This window comes from Maylandia zebra, linkage group LG23 (assembly GCF_041146795.1).
Source record: "Maylandia zebra isolate NMK-2024a linkage group LG23, Mzebra_GT3a, whole genome shotgun sequence".
In the NCBI taxonomy this organism is placed as follows: domain Eukaryota; kingdom Metazoa; phylum Chordata; class Actinopteri; order Cichliformes; family Cichlidae; genus Maylandia; species Maylandia zebra.
Genome location: NC_135188.1, coordinates 33652334 through 33666223, shown reverse-complemented (window position 1 = coordinate 33666223; position 13890 = coordinate 33652334). Strand labels below are relative to the sequence as shown.

At 42.0% G+C, this 13890-nt stretch overlaps 1 protein-coding gene across 5 annotated transcripts in view; it reads left to right on the top strand.

Moving 5' to 3' along the window:
• The window catches only part of LOC101486397 (vang-like protein 1), a 71147-nt gene that overhangs the window by 33593 nt on the left and 23664 nt on the right, over positions 1–13890 (top strand). For 3 of the 5 annotated variants that reach the window (XM_004573262.5, XM_076880025.1, XM_004573263.5), the window contains exon 3: positions 3812–3938. In XM_004573262.5, coding sequence (XP_004573319.3) covers positions 3812–3938 — 127 coding nt within the window. Of the gene's footprint in view, positions 1–3811; positions 3939–4502; positions 4606–11346; positions 11907–13890 lie in introns of those variants that run through there. The other 2 variants (XM_076880027.1, XM_076880026.1) reach the window with 2 other exon arrangements.

Genomic DNA, 13890 nt, shown 5'->3' with positions numbered 1-13890 from the left:
AGGTATCCATACAGTGCAGTAATCCCAGGATGTTGCTGAAGGGGGAATGAGAAAATGTGCTGGAAGAGGGGAGAGGCTGGTACACAGATTGGTAGGCCAGTCTGCGAAACCACTTGCTGGGCTGTCCGCAGGCTTGCTCGCCTCTGTGTTACTTTGCAAATTGCATATTTTATTGCATTCTTAATTGCTTTTTGTTCAGTTTCTGGGGTTTAACTGACATTATCTTTTATCTTATTATTTATGCATCGTCTGTCTTTTCCAAGCAGTTGAGGGTCAGGGTTGTTTTTGCTTTTTTTTTTTTTTAAACTGAAGATGATTCCCCCCAATTTCTAGAATCTGAATAAACAGATCTGACCAATCAGATCACTGCATTTGGCGACAAATTTAGTTTCAGTTTGTCACAACTCGAAAGTTCAATTTTTCTGGTTGCTAGAAAACATATGTAATCCCAACCGGCTGGCGAGTGGTTTCTGGAGGTTGCTGGCTGTCATTAGGTGAAAATCAGTTGCACCAAAAAGCTCCTTGCTTTAGAAACCACAGTTTCCTGTAATTTGCATGGAAGACACCAACTTATTTGCAAACTATCACCATTTATTCTCCAAACTGCAGTGAAGCTCAAAGGAAACTGTAAAGAGACAGATGTAAACTGAAAACTGAGAATTCCAAGTCAGTCTGATTTACCATAGAGTAACACACATTTGAAATAAAGCATTCATGAATTAATAATTGCTTATGTCATAAATTTATTTATTTATTAGTCAAATCAGTTACAAATGAATGTTTAATGTATTTTACTTATTAGATATTAAAAAAACAATTAATTATTTGACAATTTAATATATAATAAGAGCAATTTTAAATACATGAATATATGTGTGTATAAATGTGTTGTGGGATTTTACAAACTGCATTCATAAAGATGGCTGTCATGTAAAAAATAAAACTGCGCATGTAGTCTCACATATAGTCTAGCTTCAGACAACAATAATACAGGGAATGATGGACTGATCGGTATCATTGTAATCACTCTTTTTCAATTATTTTAAATCGTAGGTATCAGAAGGTTATGTGGTAACAGGTGGACTCCTGAGACTGTTTACAGACAGTGTTTCCATAATTAATTATTATTAAAGGCTGTAGGTTATAGCTATTGTTTTAACTGTGCTAGCTGATTCAGGCTTCATTTAAAAGGAGCAGATTAGCTTACTAAAAATGGCAGCCCACTAGTACTGATGGGATGTAATCTTTTTCCAAGCTAACATGAGTCTTAAAGAGTATGGCTACATGCAGCGATGCTAGTCTTAGCCACATCTGCGTGTTACCTTCAGCAGATGGTCAGGTGATTCCACAAAGTGCACACTTCAAGATCGGGGCTCTCTTCAGTTAATGTCAAGGCAGAGCTATTGACACAAGCAGCAACCTAGAAAAACCCGGTCAGCCATCTTCATCATCATCTCTCTAACCAAACAGAGAGCTCCTTACATCACATTGCATTATTAATTTGCATTACTTTTTCTCCAAGGCCAAGAAGTCACAGAAAGGCTAATTGGAGACATGGAGACATAGGAAAAGGACATGGAGTTGATAAGGAGGAGTGGAATCTTGATTTTAAATATCAAGAAAATATATTGTTAATTTGATTTTTTCTTGTTCTGTTTACTTATTTCTTTTTTTGAAAATGTGTTTATCAAATCTGAATTAAAAATGTGTTTTCAATAAGACTAAATGGTTGGGGAATTTTCCCCATTAACAGAAGTTGCCAGATGGTTGGTGACTGGCAGACATGTGTGACTGGGGACATATTTGGGGGGGGGGGGGGGGGGGGGGGGGGGGTCTGTTTTAGGAGTGGATGTGAAGGTTTTCTGAATAAGTAAAATAAAGTGATTATTATAATTATGTAAATGATTCTTTTCTTTTTCAGTAGAAGAAATGTTTGATTACTTCTCTAGGTGGTAAGCCCGTTTACGTGACTAGTTAGCATAGTTTTTTTGTTTTATTTTGCTCTTAATGTGACTTTCTGCTCCTTTCCACTCTTCTTTTGTAGCTGCTACCTTCTCCTTACTTGTCTCCCAGACCTCCTTATTATTCTGACTGTGATCTTGAAATAGGATCTCTGCTTTGTGAGCCCGGCTGCTCCTCCCTGCTTCCTCCTCTACAGCTTTTCTCTCCAATTAATAAGTATAATCAGCGCTGACGTTTGACTGATGAGCGCTCCCTCTGGAATAACCATCACCACAGCAATGACACTAGTTGTAATAATATTTAAAGTAATAATGATTGTGGTAATATATTTAAAGGCCTACATTCACCTCCTAATCTCCTGGATTTATTAGATAAGAACATGTCAGTCACTTTGTGAACTGGATTGCTGCAGGCTATTGAAAATGAGCTTTCTCTCACTCGGTGCAGGTTTGAAATGTTCGTCGCTCTCGTGATTTTCTGCAGGAAAGCAAGTCCATATTTAAAAAGGAAGGGCAAGAATAGAGGCGGAAGGCAGACTGGGCTACACCCTTTAATGAAAACACTTGGATCTAATGCAGCTCTTGCTGGACCATAACAGCTCCACTGCTGTCAGTCATACGGCTTCCTCCATTACCAAAGGCAGGATATCCTGTACTTTATGAATATGAATGGTTATTGTGTGACAGTAGTGTTCAAGGGTCACTTGAGTTTTTCTTGCATAGGTCACTGTAAGGTTGATGGTGATGGTTAATGTGTAACAGCAAAGATTGAAGCTGATCGCATCAATATTTCATATTAATATCAGAACAAATAAATATGTAGAATCCAAAGTGTGCAGTTCCTGTTGATTCTGCAGGCCAATTGAGGATCTTTTAGGTCATTGTTTTGGTTTTATAGTATATACACTTGCTAAATTAATGCTAATGTTTCTCCGCATTTGATGTAAATAAAGAGGTCAGAAGGATCAGTTCATGTGGGTGTCAAAAGGACTGCTTGTGTTCTTGTGTGTCTTAATAGAAAGCAGGACACAAAAGCCTTCTCCATTGTGGAAATTAGATTTGTTACACTTCTGTTCCAGTGCTGCTCCTGCATAAGAAGTGATTACGAGGAAACAACAAGCTTAGAGACTGCAGGAAACTCATTAACATTTAGCATGACAAAGAATACAGCATCAAGAACAATCCTTCTGTCTTTAAAAGAAGGGGAAGACAAGAAAAATCATGTAATTTCTTCTTTATTTGCCTGCATATTCAGTCAGTAATCTTGCTGAATCTTCATACCTAGGTTAGATCCGACAGCCTTGCCTCGGCTCTGGTCTTGTCAGTCTCATTCATTGTCCAGCAAAGGTTCTCAAGCATATGACTGCTCACATAAAAGCTGAACAAAGCAGTTTATTTGTACTGTATTTACTGTATTTTAATCTGGAAGTGTTACTAAAATTAGAGCATAACGTGTGTTTGCCTAGGAGAAAGGAGACGGATAAGGGATTAAAGGGGCTGCAGAGTGGGCTCGGTGCCATGTGGTGGTGGTGGTGATGCTGGGTGGAGGATGGAGAGACCTGCCGCTCTCGCTCTATACCAGATTACTGTAGCGCTTACATTGCAGCTGACATGGTTGGAAGACCTCATGGACAGTGATTCAGATATTTAGGCTTTATGCTCACTCTGCACGCACTTGAATTCTAGAAAACCAGAATGTCTTCAAATTCCTTGTTGTGTAATTCAATTCTGTTTAATTTCTATAGCACCAAATCACAACAACAGCCGCCTCAAGGCGATTCATATTGGAATGCAAAGACCATACAATGCGCTCACTGATCGTGATTTTTGCTTTTTACTTTCTCTTTCAGAGAGCGAAGCCGGGACCGGCACAAGTCGCGCAGCAAAGACAGCCGCTCGGAGAAGTCTGTAACGATTAACACGCCGCCTGCAGAGCCGCTGCTAGGCGACACAGCTGTACGGGGGGAGCAAGTCCAGGTACGACCTGCTGCAAACACAAGGCACTGCACAGTCACTACCGTGCTTCTTCACAAACCTCTCACACTTTTGATTCACAGCTTAGTTTCCACACGTTCAGCACATTTACCATAGATGACCTCTCAACAGTGTTGCTATAAGTTTGACGGAGGGCTCTGCTGCTGTGATTTATATGTAGAATTTGGAGCACAGGAGACTTATCACTCGCACTCAGAATGAGCTGGAATGATAATTGTGTTTATCAGCCTGGGCTGGGACAGGCCATCTGGTATTTCAGGGCAAAAGCCAGGAGGGCCAGTCCATTTATGTCAAGATCTGGGCCGTCACTTTCCGGAAGCCTGTTTCTGAAAATATCTGCAACAGGGTATGGACGCAGCAGGCTTCCTCTCTCGATGGCGAAGCTCTGATAAATCCACTTCATTAAAGGCAAACGGCAGGCGCTGGCTCAGTTCATGAAATCCACCAGCACTGGGTTGGTAGACGCTTTCAGTGGCCCCCTCTGAAATGGTCTAGGCCAAGCCCATGCAGCAGCTAAGCTGGAAGCTAAGCTTTTGACTGTTAAAATTCAAAAGTGTTGCCTCAGAAATCATGCTGACTGGGAGTTCCATGATTGCGAGCTCAAAATATGGATTATGTGATGGATTATTTGATACAAGATAAGTATAAGGTAGGCAACATCATAGGTTACACCAGCTTAAATGTTTGCTAAACATCTGGTACTATACACTGAACCATCTGGCCTTTGGTTTGTTTGTGTCTAACAGAAAGTCTACTGACTCATGTTTAATTTCACGCACCAGGCAGACATTTGACTATGTTGCTTGGATTCAGATAAAAGGTCGGTAGATCAGATAGCTCTGTGTAAACTGGGCCGGTTGGCTGCAAGCTGTCATGTCGAGACATGAAATTCCAGGTAGCACTTGAGCAGTACACGACTTCTTAGTCACAGTGGAAGACACTGAGTAACAGCCGGTTTGTTTTCTTGTTTTGTGTGGTTTTTGTGATCCAGAACATAATTCATTGAGTAGAAATAGTTGTAGTTAAGTACTTCATTGCACAGAAATATTGTTTTTGGAATGGCTGATAGACAAAAATATTATTACATCATCTGCGATGTAATAAAGTCATTATTGCTTTAATAATTGCATAATAATTACAAAAACCTTTAAAATTGTGCAGTGGGGCACATTTAAACTCAGGTTCATTACTTTTATCAGCGTTCTTCTGAACGTGCTGTGTTATAAATGGTGGAAACGAGTTTGTTTGGATGTATTTACAGAGTTTCGGTTGTATTAGTAGTAGTGATACATCCCTCTACTAAACAGCATACATCACTTCTCAGTTTAATCCCTGTCCTTGCTTTTAGTTTTTATTCACTGCATGGCAACATAATGCAGTATGAATAACTTGTTAAGTCATTTACTCACAGCTGCTTCATAACGTGCATAAACACTGCTGTAATCATGTTGTCAGAGGGAGCCTCTCCTGATTTCTTCTGATTGCTACAAACAGCTTCGCTTCTGTTCTGCGGTTGCTTGTTAGCATCTTAAAAGCAAATTATTCAACAAAGCTTTTAAAGAAGGAAATACTTCTACTCCTGTTTTGTGTTTTGCCCCAGCCATAGTAAACATGATGCAAATATCACATTCCAGAGTTGCAAAGTGCAAGTAAGAGCAGATGGTTATTTTCCCATAGGCAGTGATGGTGACTCATTGTTTTGCTTTTTCGTGGCTTGGTCGGACATGAAATTATGTCAGTTGCACAGGATAGAGAGACACAGGTCTAACGTGTTAGTAAGTGAATAATGTTGATGTGCTTTTTACAAACCAAATAAGCTGTAGACTTGTTAACAAAGGTCAAATCAGATTGAATTTTAATTGACTATGATTTCTTTTCATCGCAGTTTAAGCCCTTTTAAAATTTGAAGGTTTAAATGTAGCATCTGTGCATCTTGATGAAAAAACTGGTGACCCCTTGTGCTACAGTCACACTAGGAAAAAGTAGTTGGAGACTGTGGTACTACTGGGCGATTGTGGCTCAAGAGTTAGGCGTTCGCTTTGTAATCGGAAGGTTGCCGGTTCGAGCCTCGGCTTGGACAGTCTCGGTCGTTGTGTCCTTGGGCAAGACACTTCACCCGTTGCCTACTGGTGGTGGTCAGAGGGCCCGGTGGCGCCAGTGTCCGGCAGCATCGCCTCTGTCAGTGCGCCCCAGGGTGGCTGTGGCTACAATGTAGCTTGCCATCAGCAGTGTGTGAATGGGTGGATGACTGGATATGTAAAGCGCTTTGGGGTCCTTAGGGACTAGTAAAGCGCTATATAAATACAGGCCATTTACTGCAATTACTGCAATAGCGTACAATGAACTTGAGGAACAACTTGAGGAAATTTGCCACCTTTAAAACAGCTTTGGTGTCTCAAGATGAAGTAACACTTAGTCTGCAGCGAGTTTGTCACATTGTTTGTGATGAAATGCAAATTACCTGAAATAAACTGATGAAAATCTCACATCATCTACTGGCAGAAATTCACACTAAACAGAAATTTGCATTGACTGCTTACGTTCAGAATCCATTAACTGTCTGCTTTTCAGGTTGTTTTTTTTAAATTATGGACCGTGAGATTATAAGAGTTTGCAATGAGGAATGTCATCATTGGAAAACTAAAACATAATGGACCTTGTCTGTGCGGCCACACACAGCGATAAATTTTCCATATTTTTAGTTTTTTCAGAAACAAATTTGTTGGAGGTCATGTAAGAATGTTTTTAAAAAAGACAGTAACATTGGTAAGGCACTGATTTAAAATTGATTCTGTCATTTACCGAAACAGAAAAACCACTAATACTAATAAGCGAGAAATGCTTTCATCTGAGGCAATGGAGCCTTGTGACCTGCCTCCTCAAGGCTCCATGCAGTCTGCATTTCCACTAGTTCAAACGCATTGCGAGCAGACTGTGTGCTGTGTGCTACTCGAGAGAAAAGAGAGTAACTGCTCAGCTTAGTAGATGATGGCAGCTTATAATGTCTGATGTCGCACGGAGTCAGAGGACAGAGCCCTTTACTTCATCCACACTCGCCTCTCTGTGCATACGGTGTTCTTTATCAGTGGGTTCAGTCCTAAACATCTTCAAAACTACTTTGGGGGATCAAGATGGTGATAAAATGGCAATACGAAGGAGTCAGTATTGAATTCTTCTGTTTTACTTTTAAAGGTCAAACTGTCAAATACATTATTTAGGATTTAGCCTTTGTTTACGTGAGAGCGTTTAGTGTTTTAGCCAAACCGTGTGAAACAAGTGGAGTTCATCACATGTGCCGCTTCACCAGATGACTGGAAATGATGTCAAATGCAAACATGCACTTTTCCTGTGGCGAGACTCGTTTGCAGGAGTCTGCATGCGCGGCTGTTTGTTTTTTTCATCTGCATACTGTGTCTTATTTTAACAGACAACAGGATTTGCCACACAGCACAGCCGTTCTTAGTATTTAGCTCTTCATGTCTTATTCATGCCGTGGCCTGCAGTAGCGCTGCTGACAGGGCGGGGAGTGTTTGGCTTTAGTTTGAGTAATCAGGGCAACCAATTCTACTGAGAGCAAGGCTCAGTACAAATCCCTGTGCGCGTGCTCGTTGCGCAGGTCTGCTGTCTCACATATGCCCCCCGCTCCTCGTCTGCATGCGTCAGTGTGATCTCAGAGTCTCACAGTGCAGCACTGCGCTCATTACTCCACTGCTGAGACTTAATCAGAGTCTTGGCTGACAGAACAGTACATCGCTCCGAGCAGGGATGTCTTCGCGATCCAGCGGTAAAGTTTCCGATGGCTGTGTCTGTGATGTCTCACCACAGGAAGTATAAAAGAAGGGAGGTTTACATGGAAGTGCTTTGGAAAGCATAACTGGAGTTTTAAGCAGGCGGAGGGATGATGTGTTTTTGTTGATGTTACTCACTCAGTTTATATACACTTGTTTTATTTGAGCTTAGTGTGAGAGTCTTTGCTGTTTTTTACTGTTCTTTCTCCTGTCTTTGCTCTCAGTTTCCTTGGGTGTACACAGAGTGGAGGAGGTGTGACACAGGTGTCACTGTTAGTGCATAAAAGCTTTCCAATGAGAGAGCGGGTCATAAGAGGAAGTCACACACTGGTGCAAACAAACAAGCACGAGTTGTTGTGGTGGAAAGCATGGATCGCCGCCAAACTGCTGACCCTTTATTGTATTTTGCGTATATTCAACACATGTTTACTGTGATTACACGGACATTATGCACGAGTAGGTAATGGGTAATAAAGTACTGATTTGTAAATAACCTGAGCTTATTATAATATTATGATGCAGTTTATTTATCACTAACTTGCCAGCACATTCTCTTTATAAGATATAACGGGTATTGGGGACAACTTGAAAGAGGGAAGGTCAGAGGTCACATGTGACGTAATATTTGGATACAAACCATAATATAATATTTAGAATGTCCATACACCAGGATCACTTTCTAAATGTTGCCAATACAAACAAAGGCAGTAGAATTTAAGCATAATTTTAAAGATTTGACCTTGAAGAGGAGGTCAGAGGTCCAAAGTAGTGTGATAGAGTTTCCATATATCATTTCTTATATGTTGTCAGTGGAAACAATGGCAATAGGAAACATAGTTTTAAATAACTCTATAGAGCATTATTATCACTTTGCACTTCAGATCAATCCATTGCCCTTCGGGTCAGATCGTGGCTCAAGATTTGGGAGTTCGCCTTGTAATCGCAAGGTTGCCGGTTCGAGCCCCGGCTCGGACAGTCTCGGTCGTTGTGTCCTTGGGCAAGACACTTCACCTGCCGCCTACTGGTGTTGGCCAGAAGGCGCGATATGGCAGCCTCGCTTCTGTCAGTCTGCCCCAGGGCAGCTGTGGCTACAACTGTAGCTTGCCTCCACCAGTGCGTGAATGTGTATGTGAATGGGTGGATGACTGGGTGTGTAAAGCGCATTGGGGTCTCTAGGGGGGGCTAGTAAAAGTGCTATACAAATACAGGCCATTTACCATTTATACGGTACTTTCTGTAAGCTGACAATACACGCCACACTTGTAGTTTTTTTTTAAGTTATAAAGCTTTTTGTCAGCTTTCAATAAAGAAATGGTTAAGTTGACCCTGAAGACCCTAACCCAGAAGGAATGACACACTAAACAGTACAAAAGCCCTGATTGGCAGAGGTAACCAGTGTAGTTTTTTCTGAAATTTTCAGGTGGCGAAGAGTGGTATCATACAGTGTCGATGGGAAGTGCGCTGTGAAATGACACTGGACGCGATCATGTTTTGCTTGTGTGAGAAATTGTGTCAGTTTATGCTGCTGTTATTGTTGCACGTGACTGGATATTGGAGTGTGTAGTATGCAGTAAGTGGTGGATTGGAGTAGCTGAGGTCAGTGTGGCATGGCAGCTGTGCAGCTTAGGAGTGTGCTGCGGAGCTGCATTGTATGAAGTGTCAAACAGAAGAAATGTGATATGTTTAAACCGTAAAGCATTCTTTGAGAATTAGCACCTTCCTTTCAAAGCTGATGGAGAGAGCACATGGAGCCAGGTATCATTTTACATGTTTATGTGCAGGTCAGGGGAAAGAACCTCACATCTTTGCACACCCTTCATAGCTTACACACATTTAGCCCAGTAATCACCTTATAATGCTTTCCTCTAGGGTTCCTTATGCGTCTCTCTCGATGTAGCCAGTTCTTTGACGTTGCACGCTTCCCTTCTTCATCACCTTCTGTCAGAATCCACAACTTGCTCCTCCACCTCCCGCTCTTTCACCTTTCGCTCACCCTCCCTGCAGCCTGGTTTATTCGGTCCAATTAAAAGCAGCTGCTTTATGATCTCAGCTGTCCCCCAGCTCGAGCTTCAGCACGGTCAGAGTGACACAAAGAACAGCGCAGGTAGCTTCACTGCCACAGACTCTAAACCATGTCAGGTTCCTGGAACAGGCGGAGTGCTTGGGCTGGTGTTTTGGATTCCTACTCTGTGGTGAGTGCCACCTGGCTCCGTGTCCTGTGAGAGAGAATCCCACAGAGCTTCATGGTTATCCCAGAGCTTTGTGTGTGTGCGTCTGTGCTTGTTGTGAGCTGCATGGGTGGGGAAAGAGAAAGGGAAAGACGTGCTCTTCTGCTGTAGATTTGGAAGATGATTTTTGAGGTGTTTTGGTGGTTTTTATGCCTTTAGTGAGTGGACAGGATTCTTCTTCTTCTGTTAAGATGCTTAGGTCCATGGTTCTTTTGCCTTAGCCCATTTGGGGAAGTTTAATAGCACAGAGAGGTGAACTTTGAATAAACATGCAAACTTGTTCTTGCCTGATTTGCTATTGCTTTAGATTAGCTTTTGTATTCTTTAGTTTAAGGATTATCTTTTTTAAGCTGTAGTATGATGACACATTGTGTGTCACTGTCAAAAAGTCATTGCAGTATGAATGTTTTTAAAGCTGAGTCACATGGCTCAGCAGTATGCTCCTAACAGGCTGTTTCTAGTCAGTCAGAAGTGGTCTCTGGGCTCCATTTGGGATGCTAATGTTCACTAGTAGAAAACAGGCCTAAAACAAAATATACTAGTGTGACTGATCTGTTGCAGTACACTGCATAAATGGGCACTTCTCTAAACTTGGGTGTCTTAACATGGAGGTTTATGGGGAATTACTCACTTTTAGAGCGAGCCTCAAGTGGCCTTTTGAGGAACTGCAGTTTGTGACATTTTTGTGCAAGAGAGCCAAAGTACAGCACAAGCGTCATTCTGAGAGACACACACGTCATTCTTTAGTCATTAGCTTTATCTTTAAATGTCATATATACTGTATATATACTCTATTTAATAGCTCAGAGGCAGCTAAGTGTAACTGTATTCAGAGTTACTGAAGCAGGAGACAGCGTTGTCTGTATTTTCAGCTGTGTATTAATACACATGTGTTGCCCCGGTGAATATTCGCATTTGCACAACAGAGAAGAGGAATAAGATGAGTCTGATTTTTTTGGACATACAAAACACTTGTTATTAAGAGTTGTTCATCTTTTTATTTGTGCGTTCAAAAATATTTAGAATCTAACCCGACCTTTATTTTTAAGACATGCCATCAGTCGGTTGGATAAACTCGTTTTGTTTTACTTTGCACACATGCACTCTCTCACACATTGACACACATGCCAGTGGCAGCTCGGTGACACCACAGTGCTCACTGGGTCAGAAGCAATAGACGGAGAGTGGTGCTGAGGCAAGAGATGAACAGAGAATGAGGAGGATGAGAGAGGACGCCTTGAGGGGAAGAGGGAGGAAGGAGTGGGAGAAACATATCTTTGGGTGGATGGCATTGGCATCTAATTGTTGCTATTTGTTTGCCATCATCAGTAGGCTCAGATATTTGTTTATTGTGCTCGTCTACTCCTCTTTCTGCTCCTCTCTTCCCTTCTTTCTCAAGCCATCAATCCCTTTTATCCCCCCTCCATCCCTGCTGCTGTCAAGACAGCCCAAGCAAATGGCTCCTCTCTCCCCCACTTCCCAGCTTCTCTTCCTCTCTCCTGCTCCTCGCGGTCCCTCACTCTCTGTCTTCCTCAATAAAGCCCCTTACATTATGTGGCAAGTGAGCACACAGTCCCATACAATACCTCCTGAGGCACCATGGGAGAGATTTCTATATAAAGACGGATAAAGCGAAGGGCTGGGCTGCAGATCGGGCGAGAGTCAGGGAGGTCACATACACACAATAGCAGTCTGAGATGGATGAGGGGAAGAAAGAGCAGTAACTGAGTAACGGGACAAGGTTAGGTTCGGTAGGCGAGGATTTCAAGATGCAGACACCAGCAGTGTTGGAGGCGGGGGACGTATTGCAGGTGCTGGAGGTTTGTGAGGCTCCGGAGGAAATTAAAGAAGTTATTGTCACCACATTAGAAGAAGGTTCTAATACTAACTCGACTCCAGTGACCAGCTGTGGAGCAGGAACTAAACCAAGCCAGGTAAGGCTGACAGGTCTCTGCGACTCAGCAGAGACGACGCTCTGTTGTTTTTAGCAAGCTGTGTTTGCTTTTCATGCTCAGTGTGGCTTTATTTCCTAATGCAATCATTTGCATGAGTCCGGACACACGTCCAGTCAGGTGGAACGTGTACTTCACGGTATAGCAGGCATGTATTTGGTGTGTTGGTCTGCTGTAACATTGAACACAGCTGCACCACAGTATTCTTGTAAATGCAGCTGATGTGGAAAGAACACTAAAACATTTGTACAGTCTAATGGCCATTGAGCGGTGGCACGCTTGGCATTTATTTTGACTTAATATAATCTTTGCTTTCACTGCGCAGTTCTATGTGCCATCAAGTAGGAAATGAATTTTTTTGGTCAATAGCAAAACCAAAGCAGAAAGAGTGCAGCTCTGCTGGGTTTCCTCCTCAGGCAGCAGAAATGGTGGATGCTGGAACAACCACAGCAACTGTTTGAAGTCTACCTGACAGAAAATATAGCTCTGCTAGTGGAGGAGGCAAAGAAGAAGAAGAGGGATCAAAGTGAGAAAAAACCAAAGTAAAAACAAGCTGACTCGATGAATCTGAGACTTGAGACTGTTCAAGAGGCTCATTCATTTGGCACTTTTTCCAACTAGAGAAATACGTGGCAAAGCCTGACTAGTTATTTTTCCTATTATAGGAAATTCCTATCTCAGTTTTTCACTGGTAGCATAAGGAAAGCTTAGTTACCTCTTCATGTCAGGTATGACAAACACATGTAGGCATTTCAGAACAGTTCTAGCATTCATTTGGACTCGTGTTTCTGATATCTGTTTCTGGTCTTCACCAACTTTTTATCTGTGGCTTTTTATCTGACAAATCCTTCATTGTGTTTATCAGCTAACGGCTAGCTTTATCTGGTTGTTTGGTGCTATGTGGAGTAGGATGGAGGGGTAAATGTACAGCGGGTATTTAGATCTTTTTTGTTGAAAACAGTTGCCATTGTTAACCTTGGTCATGCAGACGAGCAGGTGAAAGTAGTTATTAAAAGCCTTATTTATGGCTGGCATGTACTTGAATCTTGATCTGAAGCTAAATGACTGACACTGTGGCTTTTGAGGTGGGGATAGGACTCTATGAATCATGTTTCTGCATCCACTCTACAACTACCCCCTCATGATTACCTGACATCGTGTATAACCCTGTTAATCATACAGCAGTTTGGCTCTTTTTCATGTGCCACTCAGCTGTCAGTCTCCTGTTGTCTAACACTCCCTCCTCTATCCCGCGAATTAGTCAAAGAAACTTTTTTAAGTGCTTTGCTTCCTTGTCCAGACAAGTTGTTGGCAGCCGCACACGCTGTCCGCACTTTAAACAAAGGAGGTTTTAAATTGCTGTGAAGAGCTCTTTGGGGCAGCTTGATGCTATATTTTACACACACACATGCAGACACACACACCTTGCCTCCCAGGAGTCAGTAGAGTGCACTTGTTCCTGCCCTGAGTGAGGGGCTTTGTTTGCTGCCCACTTAGAGCTGAACAGAAAACAGGCTTTTAGTGAACATTTGATTTACTGTGAGAAACAATAGCTGTTATTTATACTCTGGTGGACCTAGAAGGCAGAAAATACTCAAGTGAAAGCTTTGTAAAAGTGTCCTGGCTGACACGGCATGCACTATATATATAAATATATATATACACCTGTGTCAAACACACATGGAGCTTTCTGAGTCTGTTTTGCTCTGTTATCACTCTAATCATTTCTTAACTACTCCACTACTTGCAGCAGAAAAAGGGAAGGCAGCTCAGAGTTTAGGTTATTAGTGAGCTGGCAGGCTGAGTTGAAAGCTTATGGCAGTTATTTCACTTGTAAAGAATTTCTGCAGGTGCAAAATGTGTTGGTTTCTCCCACTTATACAGCAGAAATGGGTTGATGTCTCACCCAGTAGGGCTGAACGATATATCGCATTTGCGATAATATCGCGACATGATCAAGTGCAAT